This window comes from Larimichthys crocea, chromosome XXII (assembly GCF_000972845.2).
Source record: "Larimichthys crocea isolate SSNF chromosome XXII, L_crocea_2.0, whole genome shotgun sequence".
NCBI classification, from domain to species: Eukaryota; Metazoa; Chordata; class Actinopteri; family Sciaenidae; genus Larimichthys; species Larimichthys crocea.
The window spans coordinates 9,547,196-9,566,073 of NC_040032.1; the positions used below are offsets into that span (position 1 = coordinate 9,547,196).

The 18,878-nt window shown below is 44.6% G+C and overlaps 2 protein-coding genes across 7 annotated transcripts; one reads left to right on the forward strand and one right to left on the reverse strand.

Moving 5' to 3' along the window:
• The first annotated feature begins 787 nt into the window (after window positions 1-787).
• Window positions 788-15,373, forward strand: dmpk (DM1 protein kinase). 6 transcript variants are annotated; one of them, XM_019276192.2, is made up of 16 exons: window positions 788-2,140; window positions 8,083-8,174; window positions 8,389-8,472; window positions 8,551-8,646; window positions 8,730-8,878; window positions 8,965-9,058; window positions 9,136-9,333; window positions 9,427-9,675; window positions 9,770-9,849; window positions 9,945-10,041; window positions 10,178-10,341; window positions 10,427-10,524; window positions 12,068-12,129; window positions 12,232-12,249; window positions 12,373-12,501; window positions 13,485-15,373. In XM_019276192.2, exons 1-16 carry the CDS (start codon window positions 1,975-1,977, stop codon window positions 13,584-13,586), a joined length of 1,878 nt encoding a protein of 625 aa, XP_019131737.1. In that variant the 5' UTR covers window positions 788-1,974; the 3' UTR covers window positions 13,587-15,373. The 6 variants fall into 6 exon arrangements, with proteins under 6 accessions (XP_019131737.1, XP_019131738.1, XP_010752304.2 ...); XM_027273771.1 differs by having other exon boundaries at window positions 790-2,140; window positions 12,373-12,447; XM_019276193.2 differs by lacking the exon at window positions 12,232-12,249.
• Window positions 15,374-16,981: 1,608 nt separating this feature from the next.
• On the reverse strand, window positions 16,982-18,878 carry LOC104937707 (putative transcription factor ovo-like protein 3). The gene is made up of 4 exons (XM_019276184.2): window positions 18,427-18,878; window positions 18,116-18,342; window positions 17,768-17,957; window positions 16,982-17,347 (listed from the first exon to the last, which is right to left on the reverse strand). Exons 1-4 carry the CDS (start codon window positions 18,524-18,526, stop codon window positions 17,025-17,027), a joined length of 840 nt encoding a protein of 279 aa, XP_019131729.2. The 5' UTR covers window positions 18,527-18,878; the 3' UTR covers window positions 16,982-17,024.

Consider the following 18,878-nt stretch of genomic DNA (forward strand, 5'->3'; position numbering starts at 1 on the left):
CAGCTAACAGACTGAGCCAGCATGAGCTAACAGCAGCTAACAGACTGAGCTAACATGAGCTAACAGCAGCTAACAGACTGAGCTAACATGAGCTAACAGCAGCTAACAGACTGAGCTAACATGAGCTAACAGCAGCTACAGCTGTCAGCAGTTTACTTCACTGTCCATCATAAACTCTGTAAATCACAGAGAGTTGAGGCGGAGCAGCCGGAGGACATCAGAGGGAAAACCAGAAAACATTTCCTCCATAAAATATGATCCAGTTTCACCAGAATCAGTGAAATAGTTGCTGCTGTGTGACTTAGTGCCGTAAAGCGTTACGTACTTCTCCCGACCCGGAGCCCAAAGTTACATAGTGTGAGAACAGACGTACGAATGACAGAGACACCGTTCACCTGATCACAGGTCAGTGTGGGTCAACAGGAGGAAAGTTACACAATGTTTCCAAGAAAACATTAAATCATTTCAAGTTTTGTATCAACTTAAACGTTTGTGTCTAATATATTTCCCCTTCAGTTATTTCCCTTTTGTCTGGACAGACAAAAGTCTGTTTGATGGCTGAATGCCACCACTTCCTGTATCTATTTCAAATTAAAAGCCCCTCTAGTGTTTTATAAACAGGCCAGCGATGGTTCTGACCTAGTTGTGTTTCATAACAACTGTATCATGCTCATGTGATTAAAACACACAAACTTCACGTGGGAGCGTGAAACATTAGTTTGATGCAGTTAGTTATGGAATTAAAAGTGGAAGGCAGCGTGTGCAGCAGCTGTGATGTATTTATAAAGACAGAGAAGAGGAAGGAGGCAGTTCTGTTGAAAAGCCAAAACATGAAAGTTGGGGAGGAGAGAAAAGGGAAGAGTGAAAGAGAGAATACAGACACAGAGAGGCTGCAGCTGAGGAGGGAAGGAGGACAGTGAACGGATAAACAGACTGAAGGATTTTCAAAAAACCAGAGAGAGGAAACGAACTCTGCTGCTGCATCCTTGAAAAAGAACGAGTGAGGGAGACAGACAGAGGAAAATCTGACATGAGGAGGACAGAGAGGGGTGACAGAGGGGAGAGAAGAGTGAGGCGAGGGGGGCGGAGGGGACGGTTGACAAAATAAGAGATTTGCAGTGTTCAGAACAGCGACAGCTCGCAATGATTCAGGTCAGAGGTTCCTGTTTGTTCTGTCACAAGGGGGAGAGAAAAGGGAAGAAGGACAAACAAGGACAGGTAGTAAAACAGAGTGAGGTGACAAATGGAAAAAAAGAAAAGAGGAAATGTTGCAGAGCGTGTACTCTGTTAGGCTTCACACTGTGGTAGTAGAAAAGTTTGGAGCACTTTGAACAGAGGGAGTGGAGAGAGAGAGAGAGAGAGAGAGAGAGACTCAAACACCAAAAAAGGTCTGGAGTCAGAGCTGGAGGAACTGCAGGGCTTGACAGATGCTGCACACCCAGGGGGAGAGAAGAAGAAGGAGAGAGGCAGACAGACAGACAGACAGACAGGCAGACAGACAGACAGACAGACAGACAGACAGACAGTGACATATAATGACAAACAGCATAGAGGAAAAAGAAGAGCAAGTGATCGTAAACCAGAAAAAAGAGAGAAGAAGACCGAACACGAACTTTTAAAAGAGGATGTTTGCATAGAAATCTCACACCCGCTCCGCTCTGTTCAAGCAGAGTCGGTAAAAAAGAAAAGGCAGAAAGGGTGCAGAGGGGGGTGGTGTTTGGTGTTTGGTGTTTGGTGGTGGTGGTGGTGGTGGTGGTGTTAGGTGGTGATCCAGAAAAGATCCAGAGAGTGAGTGTGTTTGCTGGGTGAAGGGGGGGTTATGGGAGAGGGAGGTGGTGGCAGTCCAAAAGTAGTGTAGATAGTCAGGGCGGGCTGTTACTGTAAATGTGGAAGATCCTGCTTGTCTCAACATCCATGGACACCAGGGCTTCACCTCGACTCTAAACCACAAGGACCCCTCTGTAACCGGGCGTCATGTCGACGGGCCCTGGCCTTGGTGCACCTGACCTGGCCGAGGGCCCCGAGACCAGGGGACCTGTTGGGCTCCAGACCCTGTTGGACCTACTGGTGGGCGTCTATCAGGAGTTTTACTCCTCGCCCTTTGCAAGGGAGAAGTACGTCTCTGGTTTTCTGGAATGGGGTGAGTGTATTCTTTTCTGTACCCAGTTCTTCTTTTTGACTGATCCACAAACTGTTCATCCTGCTTCTGCAGCCCAGTCTCATGTCACATGTAATAGACCTGCAGATCCACTAGAGGATACAGTGTCTGCCTCACCTAGATGTGAAAAGTACTTGCATGTATGAAGGTGCAGTACCAGTAGTTATAAGGAGTGACAAAGTCAGGTGGATGGATAAATCAAACAAAGACTGGACTTTCTTCTCGGAGACCAGTTTTAAATCTAAAGTTCATGTTGATTCCCTAAACCTAACCAAGCTGCAGCCTCAGCAAGCTCTTTTTTTTCCTGGATGTTGCACTTTTATTATCACTGAACTGACCAACGTGTTTTGAAAACGTGACATTGCCACACCTAGGCGAGGCAAAACGTGACACCGGGTTGGTTAAAGTACATGTTCCTTTCCAGGAAGGAAGGAAGAACAATCAACCGATGCAAACCCAAAACTCATCACACTGAGCAAACACGTCACTTTAACATGCCGGGGATTTGTTGATGCTTTTTAGTTGATACTTTCATTCTTTTGGGTCTGTTCCCTATAGATACCTTTTACCAAGATCCCTATTCTTAACCATCCTGTAGAAGAACAAACCAGAACACAACAGACAGAGTATCAAAGTTTAGTCCCTCAACTCCAACTGGATCAGAGACATTTCGTGACATCAGGTTATGTTTCTCCAAAGGTTGAATCCGGGTCAACTTCTTCGCAACCCCCTCCGGCCCAAACTCAATACCCCCGTTCAAATAAATGGAAAAAAGCATCATGCCACAGTGCCGGGCTTGGTCTGAATTGGGCTTTAGCGTTACAGCACACCTGCCTAGAGCCATTTGGGCCAATCAGAATCAGGTTCTTGGATTGATCGAAGGCACGTCACGCCTCTAAAATCACTGTGACTACAACCTTAAGTTGCTTATTATTATTATTTTTGCTTATCACTGCTTAAAACCGCCGTCTGAAGTTTATACCAGTACCATGATGTAAGAGAGCATCCATCCCCCTTGTGGTGTTTTTGACACATTAGCTGCAGAAGCTGAGTCAGACGGCGCATTTGCTCATTTTCCAGTTGACGTATGATCTATCCGTCCACCAGCCGCCCCCTCTTGGTGCATAGATGATCCTCTATTTTAAGATTATATTTTTTTAAGTCCTTGCTAAAATAGCTTTGGCAACGAGTCTCCATGGAATTATACACAATGTGGAGTGGACATCAGAGCACTTGGAAACAGTGTGGCACGTGTGTCCCTAATGGAGGACGCTAAAGTTCAGTTCTCCCTGTGATATAAACAGCACATTAATATGTGGCTGTTTCTATACTTTAACACTATAAAACTGGCATCTATAGAAATTAGAAAGTCTGTAATAATCTGTCGATTTATCAAATAATTGATCAAACTACAATCCCACATTTATATTTACAGGTTCTCGAAGGAAGTGTGATAAAATGTTGGACTCATTAGCTCCAGATTTTTCCAATATTTGACATGTTATAGACTTCAAATGATCAAAACATTACTGAGAGATTGATCAGTAATGGAATAATTAGTTGCAGCCCAATTATTAATAATTAATTAGTGCAACCTCAACGTTCTCCGTGATCCACCATGCTGCTTTTACTCTTCTAGAGAACAAATTATGACACACGATGGGGTTAATATTTACGCACACTATAAAGTGGGGTTAAAGTGGGATTTGGCAGGTGGGGCACTCTAATCCGGGTGTGACTGTATGAGCCGTGGCAGGATGGGACGAAGATAAAGTCTTCCCACATCTGTTTCCTGCTTCACAGGACGTGAGAATTTGCTTTGCTTGTTTACAAGATTTTAGTTGGACAGCAACAAGAATTTCAAGATGTTTATGGAGCCCAGGACATTATCAGAGAACTGCTGCTAACTGAATCTGCCGTTAGCAGCCAGACCAGACCGGGTTCGAGCACAGCCTGTGGGGGGTTCATTACCGTTGAGTATATTATATATTATTGCACTTACTGTAACGTACGGAGTTGCAATCAAGGAGTAACGCTGTCGTCCCGTCACTTTTCTCTCCTCTGCTGCTTCTTGTGTTTGAATTAGAGTAAATAATAAATCTGATAGGAATAATAATAATCACTATTTACATTGTTATATTACATACTATTCATTTAAACACACACTGGACTCCATTTAAAGGCTGACCGACAAGCAAGGTCAACACTTTCCAAGGATCACCGTGCCATGAAAACACTGGACTTCACAACTCTAAAATGAGCCTCGCGGTTTTGGAGAGAAATTCAGATCTAAGCCGAGAGACCACACCGACCTGCCATGACCCAGAATACATTGTGCTTAGATGACTACAAGGTCATGAAAGGCAACACTCCCTCATGACCTTTGAACTGGTGTCATGTCACCAAGACCACCATGACTCAATCACTGACATGTCGGATAGAAAATAAAAGATGGAGAAGGACTCATAAATGCTGCACACTGTAAAACTACTGACTGACATCTGTTGACATGTCCTCAGGCGTCCGTCCTCCCTCTGTCAGTATTACTGAATCCGTCCATGCATGTGACTCACTGTACGTGTACCTATTGTATTGTCCAGTAGCCAAGAGGGGCTATCGAGTATCCTCAGTGGTGAGACGTTCCAAATTTAACCACACCATGTGTCCGGGAATGAGGATCGAGTGTCAGAGCTGGCTGGCCTTCATCGGTGATGAAGCAGATTTCTCGGTTTAGTTGGACTTGAGGCCTGAGCTTCAGAGTAAATCTGCTTGGAGGGCCATGAACAGAAACATCAATAATCACATGTGCAAATTGTCCAAGACTTCTCAGTGCTATGCACCTCAAACCAAACACACACACTGAGACTGATGGAAACTGAACTTACGAGGATCTACAAAGCATCCTGTGAGGAACTACTGGCAGCTATAGGATGAGCTAGAAATCTCTGGACAATCCATAGACGCTGTTTTCATCAGAATACCTTCTAGTAAAGGAATAGATGTCACGTGAAGCGATGTGTTCATTTGTAATGAGCTGGAAAAAGCTGCGTAACGTAGCTTTAACATGATTAAACGCGTTGCACGCTCTCTGAAGTTTGATCAGTCCTGTTTTGCTATGACAAGAAGGACTGCTGGATTAAGAGGAGAGACTTTGAGCTGAGCCAGACTGTCGCAGGAGCGTCTCACGGAGGAGGGCGTTGAACTCAACGAGCTGAAGGATCTTATAGTCTTATAACAAATAAAAATACTTTTCATTTAGCTTTCCCTGCGACTACTTCGTGTCTGGTTTATTCATGGTCTAGTCACTCCCTACATGGCTTTCCTAACAGGGAAGGTCAGTGAGCCAGAGTCAACATTTACAGGAACCAGCAGCGACTCCGTCGCTGTTTTTCTTCTTGTTGTGGCCTCAAAAATATCATCAGTGACAACAGAGTTTACAAGTTATCTGACAAGCAAGCAAATGCTGTCATTGGCATTGAAGAAGCAGATAATTCACTCAGACGCTGTAATAACAATGATAAAATATCTAAATAACATTTCAATTCATGCATAAAAATAACAGCAGCAGTCTGAGCAAGAAGCATGATCCAAAACTGAAAGAAGACATTTGTTGTCCACACATGTGGATGGATTTTATGAATAGCCTTTAGTCATCAACATGTGCAGTCATGAGATATTATCACAAGACACCTCAGCTGTTCGCAGCAGTTGTCCCATTCTGAACTGTCTTCGTGTCTCACTCGACAACATCGACATGCTGAAATTCTCATCGATCTGTTCGTTAATGCTCAGTTCTGCATCTCCTCGCGCTGCCGTCCGTCATGGAGGGGGGAGTAATTTCCGTTCATCGGGACAGGAAGCTGGCAGAGGGGCTGGCAGAGCACTTATGGTGGTAGTCTTGAATAAACACAAGCAGGCACACAGGCACAGGATATACACACATAATGTATACACACACCGTCACACTGTTCCACAGACCTTGCTTTTTTTGGAGGGATCTGGCTGCAGGAAGCGCAAAGAACAGGACAGACAGTGATGCCCATTTCCTGAGAGGAACTGAGGGAAGTTCAAACTACGCCCAAAAGTGAAAGTAACAAAGGTGGTGGACACCAATTAATGAGTTTGTTTTCCATAACTGAACATGGACAGCTGTACTCGAGTATTTTGTATCTGATTACATTACTTCTGATAGCAGCTGATCTCACTGCCTAGTCCAGCAGCAGTCAGCCCAGCTCGGCGTCTGTCTTTCAGCCTTTTATTTCACCAAGCTCTCACCAACCACTAAAAGTCAGTCCCACATTTACTCTTGTCCGGCGGCTTCTTGCTCGCTCACTCTCTCCTTTTCTCTTCTTAGCTTCCTCCGTCAGCGTCCTCTTCACTCTCTTCTCCTCTGCCATTATGTCCATAGAAGCTGCTGACCACCTCCTCTTCTTCTTCCTGGTAGTCCATAACACCTGTTGGTACAAACACTCAGTTCGTCAGCTTGGCCAAGCTGACGAACTGAGCTAACAGCAGCTAACAGACTGAGCTAACATGAGCTAACAGCAGCTAACAGACTGAGTTAACATGAGCTAACAGCAGCTACAAACTGAGCTAACATGAGCTAACAGCAGCTACAGCAGTCAGCAGTTTACTTCACTGTCCATCATAAACTCTGTAAATCACAGAGAGTTGAGGCGGAGCAGCCGGAGGACATCAGAGGGAAAACCAGAAAACATTTCCTCCATAAAATATGATCCAGTTTCACCAGAATCAGTGAAATAGTTGCTGCTGTGTGACTTAGTGCCGTAAAGCGTTACGTACTTCTCCCGACCCGGAGCTCAAAGTTACATAGTGCTCTATCCAGATATCTAGATCTAGTTACATTACATATCCAAATGCCCCAGGAAGACCTGGAGGATGTGGCACATCTGGTCTACCTTTGCCTAATCTGCTGTTGCACAGGAAACACCTACTGTAGATCTAAGTGATTCATACTGTCATGAACTGTAATTGTACGAAGGTCAGTGATCTGTATGACGACAAAATGAAATCTTTCTATTCATCAGTCTTTCTCTACGTAGGAGACTGTGACACAGCCCCGGTCACATGGATGGCCCAGTGATTCTGACCCAGGGCTACTGTAGATAAAAGATCCTTTTCACGGGATCGTCCTTTTGCTTTAGGACAGTGAGGCAGTGTGTGTGTGTGTGTGTGTGTGTGTGTGTGTGATGTTGCTATGTTTCTAAAAGAAGTCCAAACTATGCCTCTGCCTCACTTGCATTCCTTCTCAGTGTGTGAGGAATGAAGATAAAAATAAAGGACTGGAAAACCTGCCTCGATCCATGAATGATGGCCGCTATTTTTAGCAGCGCCAGTGTAGTTACTCTATTGAAGAAGAACTCTGGAATGATACAAAGCCGAAAAACATGCATGTGCACAGTTCACAGGAGGCCAACGAGACAATTAGCACATCTGGGAAAGGAAGAGCAGCAAGGATGAGCCTGAGGTCACGTCATCTGGACAGATGTGTCCATACCTTATCCAGCTTATTTAACCTGGGTCATTATTGCACTGGTAACGTCCTGGGTCTCTGAGCCTCCACCATGAATACATTAAAAGATCTAGATACCATGCAAAATTGCAAACGGGTGGAGCATTAGCACCAACGTTTGACTGCCAAAACGTAAATATAAACCATATGTACAACTTCCATTGTATAAAGTGGAATTCAGCTCCAGCAGCTTCCCTGGCCGCCATTTGTACAATGCCGGTGGTCCCTTCTCTTCAGCTACGTGGCTAAAATGGCGACCGATAAGGGCGAGAAGTATCCAGCGTTCGACACTTAACTTCTTGTTACCGTCTATCTGAATCTGTGAAGAAAAGCTCTAATATAAGGTTTCATTATTGAAACGTCACAGTTTCTCTCTTCTGTCCGATCACAGCTGAGCCCCTCGTGAGGCAGGTGAAGAGGACTCGCATCAAAAGAGAAGACTTCCACATCCTGAAGGTGATTGGCCGAGGCACATTCAGCGAGGTAAGGTGCCTATTTTAAATTTTAAACATTGATTAGAAATGTTACTAGGATCATTTATTCAGCTGATTGTGCACTCAACATTCATATTTCAGCAGTTCTTTGTCTTTTTACAAGCAGTAGCGACATGCATGGATTTAATGTCTTAAATAATGCATGCAACCACTTTGTGCATGTTGTTATTGTGGTTGTAATTATGTGTCGTCGCTGTTTGCAGGTTGCTGTGGCGAGGATACGTAGCACACAACAAGTGTATGCTCTGAAGATTATGAACAAGTGGGACATGCTGAGACGAGGACAGGTACTGTGCACACAAACACAAACCCACGCCCACATTCACACAACAAACAATCTGTCTTTCTGTTTGTGTCTTTCATAGACGGCGTGTTACCAGGAGGAGAGGGAGGTTCTGCTGAGAGGTGACAGACGCTGGATCACGGAGTTGCACTACGCCTTTCAGGATGACAACTATCTGGTACGAAGTTATGTCAATCTAAAGCAAACTATCAGTTTAACCTGAAGCCATTTTCCTCACTTGTCCACCCCCTCCTTCCTCAGTACCTTGTGATGGACTACTATGTAGGAGGGGACCTGCTGACTCTGCTCAGTAAGTTTGGAGACCGGATCCCTGAGGACATGGCTCAGTTCTACCTGGCCGAGATGGTCATGGCCATTGACTCAGTCCACAGATTGGGTTATGTACACAGGTAGACAGCTTTCTTCACAAACAGACATTACAAAGTCAGTTTGAAATGTTGCTTTTGGTCGATGAAACCTCGTTTTTTAAACACAGAGACATCAAACCTGACAACATCCTGCTCACAGCTGATGGACACATCAGACTGGGAGACTTTGGTTCCTGTTTGAGGGTCCTGGAGGACGGGATGGTGAGATCAGCCACCTTTTCAGGTCAAGACAGAAAAGAGTGTCACACAAACTAAAAATCCAACTGGTTTCGTTGCAGGTTCACTCGTCTCTAGCCGTCGGGACGCCTGACTATTTGTCTCCAGAGATTTTAAAGGCAGTAGAGGGAGGTGGAGGTTACGGTCCTGAATGCGACTGGTGGGCTCTTGGGATCTGTGCCTATGAGATGCTACTGGGGACCACACCCTTCTATGCAGAGTCAATCTCTGAAACATATGCCAAGATAATCCACTTCCAGGTACAAAACCAGAGGTACAATGTCTGCAAACAACTGATTTTAGTTTTGCAAAAGCATCCAACGTGTACTTGTATTTTTTCTTTTTGTACCCAGGAGTATTTTGAGTTCCCATCTTCAGGCCCTGAGATTTCAGACAATGCTCGCTCCTTCATCTCGGGGCTCATCTGTGAGAGGGAAGTCCGTCTGGGGCGGAAAGGCTCGAGTGATTTCCGGAGCCATCCGTTCTTCTGTGGACTGGACTGGAGTTCGCTGCATAAACTCCCTGCTCCCTACCTGCCTGACGTATCTAACCCAACTGATACCTCCAACTTTGACATCCTGGACGACTGTCTCAGTGAAATGGTATTTATCTTTTGAGCTAGGACTTCAGTGGTGTCACGATGAGGATGTTAGGAACGTTTTTATCATCGAGTGGCTGTCGGTATTTGTTCTGCAGGAGACGTTATCTGATGTCATGGACAGAGCTCCGATAGGAGTACACTTGGCTTTTGTTGGATACTCTTACACTGCTACCAGGTAAACTTAACATGCATGATTAATGTTTTATGTGCATCAGCTGGCCTTTATATGGAGCCTTCCTCTGTATTGTTTAACCGGTGTCTCTTTTATAGTCAGACGGGTGCCATCGACCGCAGTCAGGACATCATGATGCAGATCGACCACACAAGGCTCAGGGACTGTGAGACTCTTTATACACCAGAGAAGCTGGTGTGTAAATCACCAAGACCGGGCACATGTCAGGACTGGCATTTGTCTGGCAGCGACCTTATAACTGAAATATATTTTCATCGTGTGTGTTTTCCTTGTTATGTCGGGCCTGATCTTCCCTGTGGTCTGAATTCAGAGCCAGCTGTGGCAGCTCACAGACGCTCTACCAGACGACCTGCCGCCACTGCTCGAGCTCCCACTCACTCTGGAGCAAGATCCTACTGCATCCACCCACACCACCACCGAGGAAGAGGAGGAGGAGACTGACCAAATATCGGGACTCAATGACGACTTGCAGAGGTACCAGTTGGCGCTAATACCATCGTTAACCAAACCATGTAGTCCTGTGAGGTGAGGCATGCTGAGGAATATTGTTTCTGTCCAGGCGGTTACAAGAAGCAGAGAGGAGATATTGTGAGCTGGAGAAAGAGATGGAGCGACTGAAGGGGGAGATGCAGGACTGGAAAGCTCCCAAGGAGACAGGCAAGGGATCGACTCGCCTGCTTCCCCGTCATGCCAATATCGTCATAACCATCCATCTATACAGCCTTCTGTTCATCCTTCACTTCATTTCCCTTCACTTTATACTGTGTGCAGATATGCCATGACACCATACCAGTAAGGACCTCAATCCTTTTAATGTTGTCGCTAAACATAAAGTACCAGATATTCATGCAAATGCTGCTGAAGTCAACAACAACATTAAAGTCCCCATGAAACGGGAAGCAGTGTGCTGTTTACTTCCTAATGTTTACAGGTTTACTGTAAAAATGGTCAGATAGGAAGATAGGACTTTGATTGGCATTTACAGTTCAGTTATCTACCTTCCAGTAACACAGCCAGACAGAAACCGAACACAACCAGCAGTGTCCAGTCTAACAGTGAACACGGCGACAGAACCTCTGAACCAGCAGTGTCCAGTCTAACAGTGAACACAGCGACAGAACCTCTGAACCAGCAGTGTCCAGTCTAACAGTGAACACAGCAGCCTACCGAGGTGGTTTTCTTGCCGGGTTTGACTCCTGGCCACATTTGGTGGTTCATTACTGATCAATCTTTCCATCAGGAAAGTGTGTAAATCGCGTCAGTAGTGTAATGTTATTCCCTCCCCGGTCCGGTACAGCTGCTGAGCCCGGTTCTGTTGCCAGCCCAGATTCAGTTAGCAGTCCTCACAATCACTCATAGAAACGTTTAATTGGATGTAAAACTAGTACACGCCCCCGAGTGCAGGATCATCAACAACGTTTTGACAAACTCTAAAATACCATGAAGACACTTTGTGTCAGTGTTGGACAGACGCTGGAGGACAGAGGACAGCACCTGGACATTTAGTTTGACCTCATGGGGACTTTAAACGCCGTGCAGATGTGGCTTTTGTTTTTATTTTAAATTTAACTCAGTTGGTTAAAAAAAGAAAAGATTATCCAATCACAAAGACGTCCACACAAACTGAGAGACGACTTTACAGTCTTTTAAGAACGACATAAACGTGACGTGGAACGAGTTCCAGACAACACGAGCCGCTCTGAATAAACACAGCGCTGCACAGGCCCAGTAGCATCTGCTTATGTTGGAGGCCTCCGTCAGAACATGGTGGTAAATACCCACTCTAAGAATAGCCTCGGTATGCAGGAACTTGGATGCCAGTTTCAATGAATCAATACAGTGTCATGCACTTTTAAAAGAGGCAGTGTTGAGGGTCTTCCTGCTGCTGAACTCTGCTGGATGACTTACGAGAGCAGCTCCTGTCAAAAGCATGCGGACAAAAAGCACGCACGGTGTGTGTCCATGCAAACTTTACTTCACACACTGCTTTCTTCATCACTTCTTCTTTCACACTCACGCCATCATCCCTTTCATCACCGCACAATATGTACGTGTTGTTGGTTCTGTTCTGTTTCTTGTGTGTGTTGTTACAAATCTGGCTGGCCCAGCAGCGCCCCCCAAAGGCTGAATGCCTGCAACAGCGCAGCCGCTGCACACATCATGGGCACGTCTGATGTTCCTCTCTCTCCTCCAATCACAGAGCTGAGTATCTGCCCAGCATCTCTTGCTCTGCCTGCCCACTGTGTGGACGCACCGGGGGATGTAAGCCTATCTTTAATCCACTTTCATATTCTTTTCCTCCGTGTGCAGTGGAACACCTTTAAAACAGCATGTAACCTGTCTGATTCTCTAATTCATTTGCAGAAGCTTTGGAGTTGTTGCGTGAGTAACTAAGACTTGCTAATGGGCAAACAGAGTTTCCCTGTGTGTCATGAAATCCAGCTGTTATTCAATACCTCAGTGTGTGCTTCTACAAAAGCTGCTGTTGATTTGTGTGTGTTGCAGAGGGAGAGAGCGCCCCCATCCTGCCGTTACCCGCTGGTGATACCTCTCCACCGCCACCTGCTCCTGTTCTACAGGGTACAGAAATCACTTTGGGTTCGGCCGATGCAGGATTTTCAATGTTTTGCTGTTGTATGTTTATATCATTTGACTCTTTTTAGTGATGCACACCAGGGTGGAATTAATACTGACTACTTTATATATTGTTCTAATCTATATTATTCTAGTCCAGCAGCAGTCAGCCCAGCTCGGCGTCTGTCTTTCAGCCTTTTATTTCACCAAGCCCCGACAATGTCCTCTGCCTTTATGTCCATAGAAGCTGCTGAGCCTTATTTATTTGTCCACTTGTCCAGCTCCGGTTCTGGCATGACACTGGCTCCGCGTCCCGGACCTGTAAAACCACCTCGTCTTCTTCCTGTTGGTCCAAAGTGTTTGTGGTACAAACACTAACACTCCCTCAGCTCTGGTTCTCTGGCCATTATTATTCATCTATTTGTACAAACATCTCAACTGAACCATAAACTGCATATCTGAAAACCAAAGGAAGACGTTTGCACGATACCAAATCCCCGAAATTGCTCCCAATGGCTGCGCTGTCGGTGTGTGAATGTGTGTGTAGCATCACTTTGGATGGGGAGCTGTTTGCACCTTGTATGGCAGCCTCTGCCATCAGGGTATGAATGTGTGTGTGTGTGAGGGTAGATGTGACAAGTGTTGTAAAAGCGCTTTGAGTGGTTGGTAGACCAGAAAGGTGCTATATAAATACAAGTCCATTTACTCTGTGTGTGTGTGTGTGCACATCATGGAGTTTGGTGACCAGGAGATTCTCCTCATAGCTTCACTCAGCTTCCCGAAAATGTTCTGGTTTCCCTCTGATGCTGCACCTCAACTCTCTGATGGACAGTTAAGTAAGCTGCTGCCAACTGTACGAAGCTCAGAAGACAAAAGGAGAGAGTGAGCGAGCAAGAAGCCGCCGGACACGAGTAAATCTGGGGCTGACTTTTAGTGGTTGGTGAGAGCTTGGTGAAGTTTGAAAGACAGATGCTGAGCTGGGAAACAAACAAATATTTACTCCAATCCAAAGACGTAACCTTGTCATGCTTTCTGTCCTCCAGGTTCGCCTGCCACAGGTGAGGAGTGAGTCGTACCTGCTGGTGTGTGCAGAAGGCGGGGAGCTCCTCGCCTGGCAGAGACACTGTTACACCGAGCTCTCCTAAATGCATCTTATGGTGGCACATGCTGACTTCTCCCACTGTAACAGCACAAAGGACTGAGCCTCTGCTCTGTGCTCACTCCCTGCCCCACTCCTCAGCCTTCCCAAGACAAAGGAAAACACAGAGGCTGTCATTACTGTGTGAGATTTTCAATGCTACGAAAGACACGTCAGACTGCTGGAAGCTCACGAGGAAGAAATGATGAGGACGTCTTCTGACCTACCTTTGCCTGCTTGCCAGACTTAAAGTCTGAATGAGATACACTGAGTGACAGTGACAGTAACTCCATGAGCATCCTCAGTGAGATTTCTCTTGTGTACCATGTATCTGCACCGAGGGGTGGTTTGCATTTGTGTTGCACTACTATAGGCATGTATTTGCTGTGCCTGTTCTAGTATTTAAAATGTTTATTAATAATGATATCTGTATATTAACTTAGGCAAAAATTCCACCGGGCATCCTCTCCAACCTCGCGGCCATCGGTTAGTTCTTTAGGCATTAGATGTTAGTGTGTGAAAGGTGCATAAAGTTAAGTATGAAGCATAGAGATAACTGAGGCAGAACACTAAAGTTGATTGACATCAGTCATCATTCATGCAAGTCCCCGTTCCCCAAATATATGACTACTATTTAATGTTTTTCTCCGACATGATCGGGTAACACTTTATTTTGATTTTGAACATTTCAGCAGCTTATTAGCTTTTCTGATATTACACCAATGTGGTTCAGATTTAGTTACATTTATGCACAAAATAACATTAATTATTTGTGAATTGTCACATATACTACATATACTATATATCTATTAAACAAATAGAGACAAAGCAAAACGCTGAAATGTTACAAACTATCCAGATAAAGCGTGACCCACGCTCGTCTAAAACCCTTTTGCACATGGCCAGGAATGCTGATGCAGAGATATGAAACTTCTTTATTCTGATTTATTGTTTTGGCACATTGAAGAATTGGAATTTACCAGATTATTGATGTAAATGCTGCAACTGTAGAATGTAAACTCTTTCTCAGGTTCTTTATAATTCGCTGAAGTCATACCAAGGATGTGTTTGTTCAGCCCTCGCTGCTGGCTGCCACAGGTCGAGAAGAGAACGAGTGTCCGGCTGACAAACCTGCAAAAAGAACTGGAGAGCAAACGAAAGTGTAGTTTCATCAGATGACACATTACAACACCGACTGCACTCATGTGTTGCATTTGCACTCTGCTGCAATATTAATCACCTCTTTTTGCTCTATGTATTGTAAGACCTTCAATGAAACTCTATTATCATTGTCAGAAATGTAATCGCTTCCAATACAGAGGTGAGGAAACTCCTCACAGGTGGTGTGAACAGCGACAAAGGTGTAGTCACCATGCAGTCTGATTCTCCCTCTTCCAGAATGATAATGGGTTAGGCCAGATCTTTCTCCAACAAAGTGTGGAGGTACTGTAAGTCCAGCTATGTGGTTTCTGTGGAGCTTTGCTGAGTTCTCAAAAATATTTAAGGGAAATCAAACGAATGTATTTAGAAAACTGCTTTGATATACTCCAGGACAAATGTAAAGAAAGATATAAAGAGAGATATAAAGAGTAAAAGAACGGTTGATAGAGTGACAGCAGATCGTGGCATGTGCTAAATAAATGGTTTTTAATTGTGGACTCAACGTCATCAAGAAGACTTAGACTCAATGTGATGAATGATCTGCCTGAGTAAGTCAAATCCCTTTATTTACAGGTGAGAGGCAAACATAATCTGAATTATTAAGTGGAATTAATAAATGTTTTATGATCCAAACAGGTGAGAAGTTCATTTCTTCACCTTCATGCACAGTTTGCATTGACCCAAAGACAGGCGAAGACCTCGAGTGCGGCAGAAACCTTTCGGTGCATCGTCATGGTTAACTGACTCTGGCCTTTTACCTACTCTGCCAAGCATGTGAGATCGGTTCCAGAAAGAAAGATTATTCGACCTTGAGGTTCAGGCATTTGGTATGCTGGATGGAGACTGGGTTCTGTTGTTTAGACTAGATAGCTAAGAAGAGGCACGCCCCTCTTTGTGACCCTGTTTTCGGGGTTTTAACTCGACTGCAAACTCCATGCCACCACTGTTGTCGAGGTCTGCCTCCATCAAATCTTTGAAATCTAGCAATTTCTGTAAACTCAAGTAACTTAGCAATAGAGCATGAGAAAAAAATAATAATGTTGCCCTAACTTGATAAAATAAGTTCAACCGACATCCGTTTTAGTTCTCTTAAGTAATGTTTTCCAGTCCAAATTAAGTCAACAAATCACGAGTTGTATCAATTATGTATTCCATGTTTGGCCAACTTGATTCACTTGATGTAGGAACTTGATAAAATAAATTCAACCAACATCTCTTAAAGTTATCTCAAATAATATTTTCAAGTCCAACTTACTCGATACAGAAAGTTGAGTCAACAGACTGCATGTTGCATCAACTCGTGTTTTGAAGTGTAATAAACTTGACACTATAAGTTGACTCAAATTAACTCAGTCAAAGCAACAAAATGACTTAGTTAAGTTGAATCAACTAATCTTTTTTTACAGTGCAGGTATCTGTATTTTGAATAAATACATTCATTTTTAAAACATCACAGACTAAACATAAAGTTTTTAATCAGAAAAATAGAAACTATAGACAGGATCATTTTAACCAGAGAGTCCTCAACCCAAAACTTTGGTTGTTTTCAGTCACAGCAGGCAGCAGCTTGCAAACATAGAGGAGTATTTAGATATTTCCTAATATATGTGCATGCTAAAAAAACAAACAAATATTGAACAAAACTCCAAATGAATGATTATGTTCCCCAGTAACAGCTGAATGTGTAAATAACCAACTAAGCAACCAGAACAAGTTCACTTAAAAGGTGTCTTGTTTTCGCTGCCTTCTGGTGGCCAAAAACAGCAGATTCATTATCTATATTATATCAAATAAGTAAACAAGTAAACTGAGTGCAGTATGTAGTGAAAGCCACATGACCACTTCCACTCATAAAAACAACATTTTAATATTAATCTTCTAAACCTCTTTCAGTTCTTTTGTCATGACTTCTCTTCTGATGGCTGTGATTGTCAGTATTTCTTGTCCGTACCATCATGGATGTTACATTTTGTGTGGAGAAACACATCCACCTCAACCTGTTTGGAGGTAGAGCCGGTTGTCCAGGTGAAGTGATTCAATCCCAGGATCCTCGTGTCCAAAGACACACTTTGTTTTCTGAATGATTTGCATTTAATAAAACGATCGAAACATGAAGAATTATTTTGGATCCTTCATTTTTATTTTAACAGTACTGGAGTACAAAAAGTATTAGAGAGAACACAGACACTGTACATACATGGAGTCAATTTTACACAGTTGAATACTTTATTAAAACTAACATGTTATTTTCATTTATGAAAATGCTTTACAATGATTCAGAATCCTACATGTAGTATGCAGGAGATGAGTAAAGCAAATAGGGGTTGAGTTTACGGTCTGCTGATGCGAAGCTGCTGTTTTCGTGGGCCTGGCGGCGGTAGTACCGTCGAAGGGCGGGGCTACCCGGGTGGCACTGTCTCACGTGGAGGAAGTACTCATCAGGGCGGCTCGAAGTGTAACCACAATCCTCGCACACAAAGATCTTGGAGCGTCTCTGGCGGTAGGCGTACTGTTGGTGGACGCCGTGAATCTTCCTCATGTGAGACTCCAGAGAGCAACGCTGGGTGAAGGCCTTCTCACACAGCTCACACTTGTAGGGACGGATACCTGCAGCAGGGGGCAACAAAAGAGGTTTCTGTATGTACATTTGAAACTGTGTGACAACTGAGACCAACTGCCACTGTTACATATTAACTGGGGGGCCTAAAGTCTTGGAGGATGTTGGGTCTACTCCCAACATCCTCCTCCAAACGTCCTTGATGTTAACAGACTTCTGCTTCACCCCTACTATGTTGCACAGGACCTCCAGATGGAGGTTTGTTCAGTTATGCTGTTGCATCGGTGCTGTCTGAGAGGTGTTGTGTCATGTCAGCACAACAAACCACGTGTGAACTGGCAATCCGAGGCCACCGCTCTGTGCTGACGGCGTTTCTCTTGCCATTTTGTCTGGCTGAGCACGTAGAAACAACAATAAAACAAACATTTACTTTCTATGCAGAATGACGTGATTCTCTGTGTGCTCCTGACCTGTGTGTGTTCGCATATGCCTCTTCAGGTCGAAGGTGTCGTTGAATCCTTTTCCACAGTACCGACATGGATGTCTCTTCACCAGGCTGTGGCACTTCAGGTGTCGAGTCAACATGCGCTGCAGGGGGAATATCTTGTGGCACACGGAGCAAACAAAGTCACCTGAGCCGGGGGAAGTCCGAGGCCGGGGCTGGTAGGGAGAGAGTTCACAAAGTGCTGCTTAATGATCATCAGTATACATGTTAAATGATGTTTGATCATCAGGAACTGTAGTCAGTATGAGGCAGGCTGTGCCATCATAAATCTACTGAGTCCTGCATGTTGCTGTCAACAAATGTCAGACCTTACCTTCGCTCTGCTGACAAGTGCCAGAGTACTGGGATGGTAGAAGGAGCCACGGAGAATCAGTGTGGACCAATCTGGCCTGGTGTCAGGTCCTGGTCCTCCTGGTCCTCCTGATCCTGATCCTAAAGGTACTGGCACTCTTATTCCTGCTGCTGTCCCACATCCTAAGGCGGCTGCTGGCTGAGCCGCAGTGTCCGGCTGCTGTGCGTCCTCCTCCTTAGCATCATTCACTAAAAAGTGATAAAGGAAACAATTAAATTAAATCAAATCAAATTTCACATATTAAAAAATAAATGTAAAGAAAACTCTCTTACCCACTATGTCGTCTTCTTTCCACTCGAGCTGTTCTGGCTCTTTCCATTGCCACGCTCCACACGCCCCACGTTTCTTTTTCACAAGGAAAGACTTCGGCATCTTTTGAATTCACTAAATCTTCTAACGGACCCTCGACCTCTGATCCTTGCACTCGAATGCCACTGCTTTAAGTTTCTGCTGTGTTACGGATGAACCTAGGTATCACCGTCCTTCCCGTCCTTACATCCAACCTTCGCTCTTCGACGACCTGCAGGTACAGTATCCCAGCAAAATCACAGTGCTCATTTCCATAACCCTCTCCGGGGAGAGTGGTGGAGGCTTAGAGCTTCAGAGAAGGCGGAGGTAGGAGGTCCAGTGCTTTGACTGGAGTACACCTGTGTTGACTGTGCGTGTGGACCATTTTAACTGGTCCCCCACTGGTTTTGCATGTCAGGTAGTGAGAATCCGGGGA

Excerpts from the sequence above, each read along its gene's own strand:
- dmpk (XM_019276192.2), top strand. The coding sequence starts at position 1,975 with ATGTCGACGGGCCCTGGCCTTGGTGCACCTGACCTGGCCGAGGGCCCC. Across the intron at positions 10,042-10,177 it reads TTTATACACCAGAGAAGCTG|AGCCAGCTGTGGCAGCTCAC; the intron begins GTGTGTAAATCA and ends GTCTGAATTCAG. Across the intron at positions 10,342-10,426 it reads CTCAATGACGACTTGCAGAG|GCGGTTACAAGAAGCAGAGA; the intron begins GTACCAGTTGGC and ends GTTTCTGTCCAG.
- LOC104937707 (XM_019276184.2), bottom strand. The coding sequence starts at position 18,526 with ATGCCGAAGTCTTTCCTTGTGAAAAAGAAACGTGGGGCGTGTGGAGCG. Across the intron at positions 18,343-18,426 it reads GAAAGAAGACGACATAGTGG|TGAATGATGCTAAGGAGGAG; the intron begins GTAAGAGAGTTT and ends ATCACTTTTTAG. Across the intron at positions 17,348-17,767 it reads GCATATGCGAACACACACAG|GTATCCGTCCCTACAAGTGT; the intron begins GTCAGGAGCACA and ends CCCCTGCTGCAG.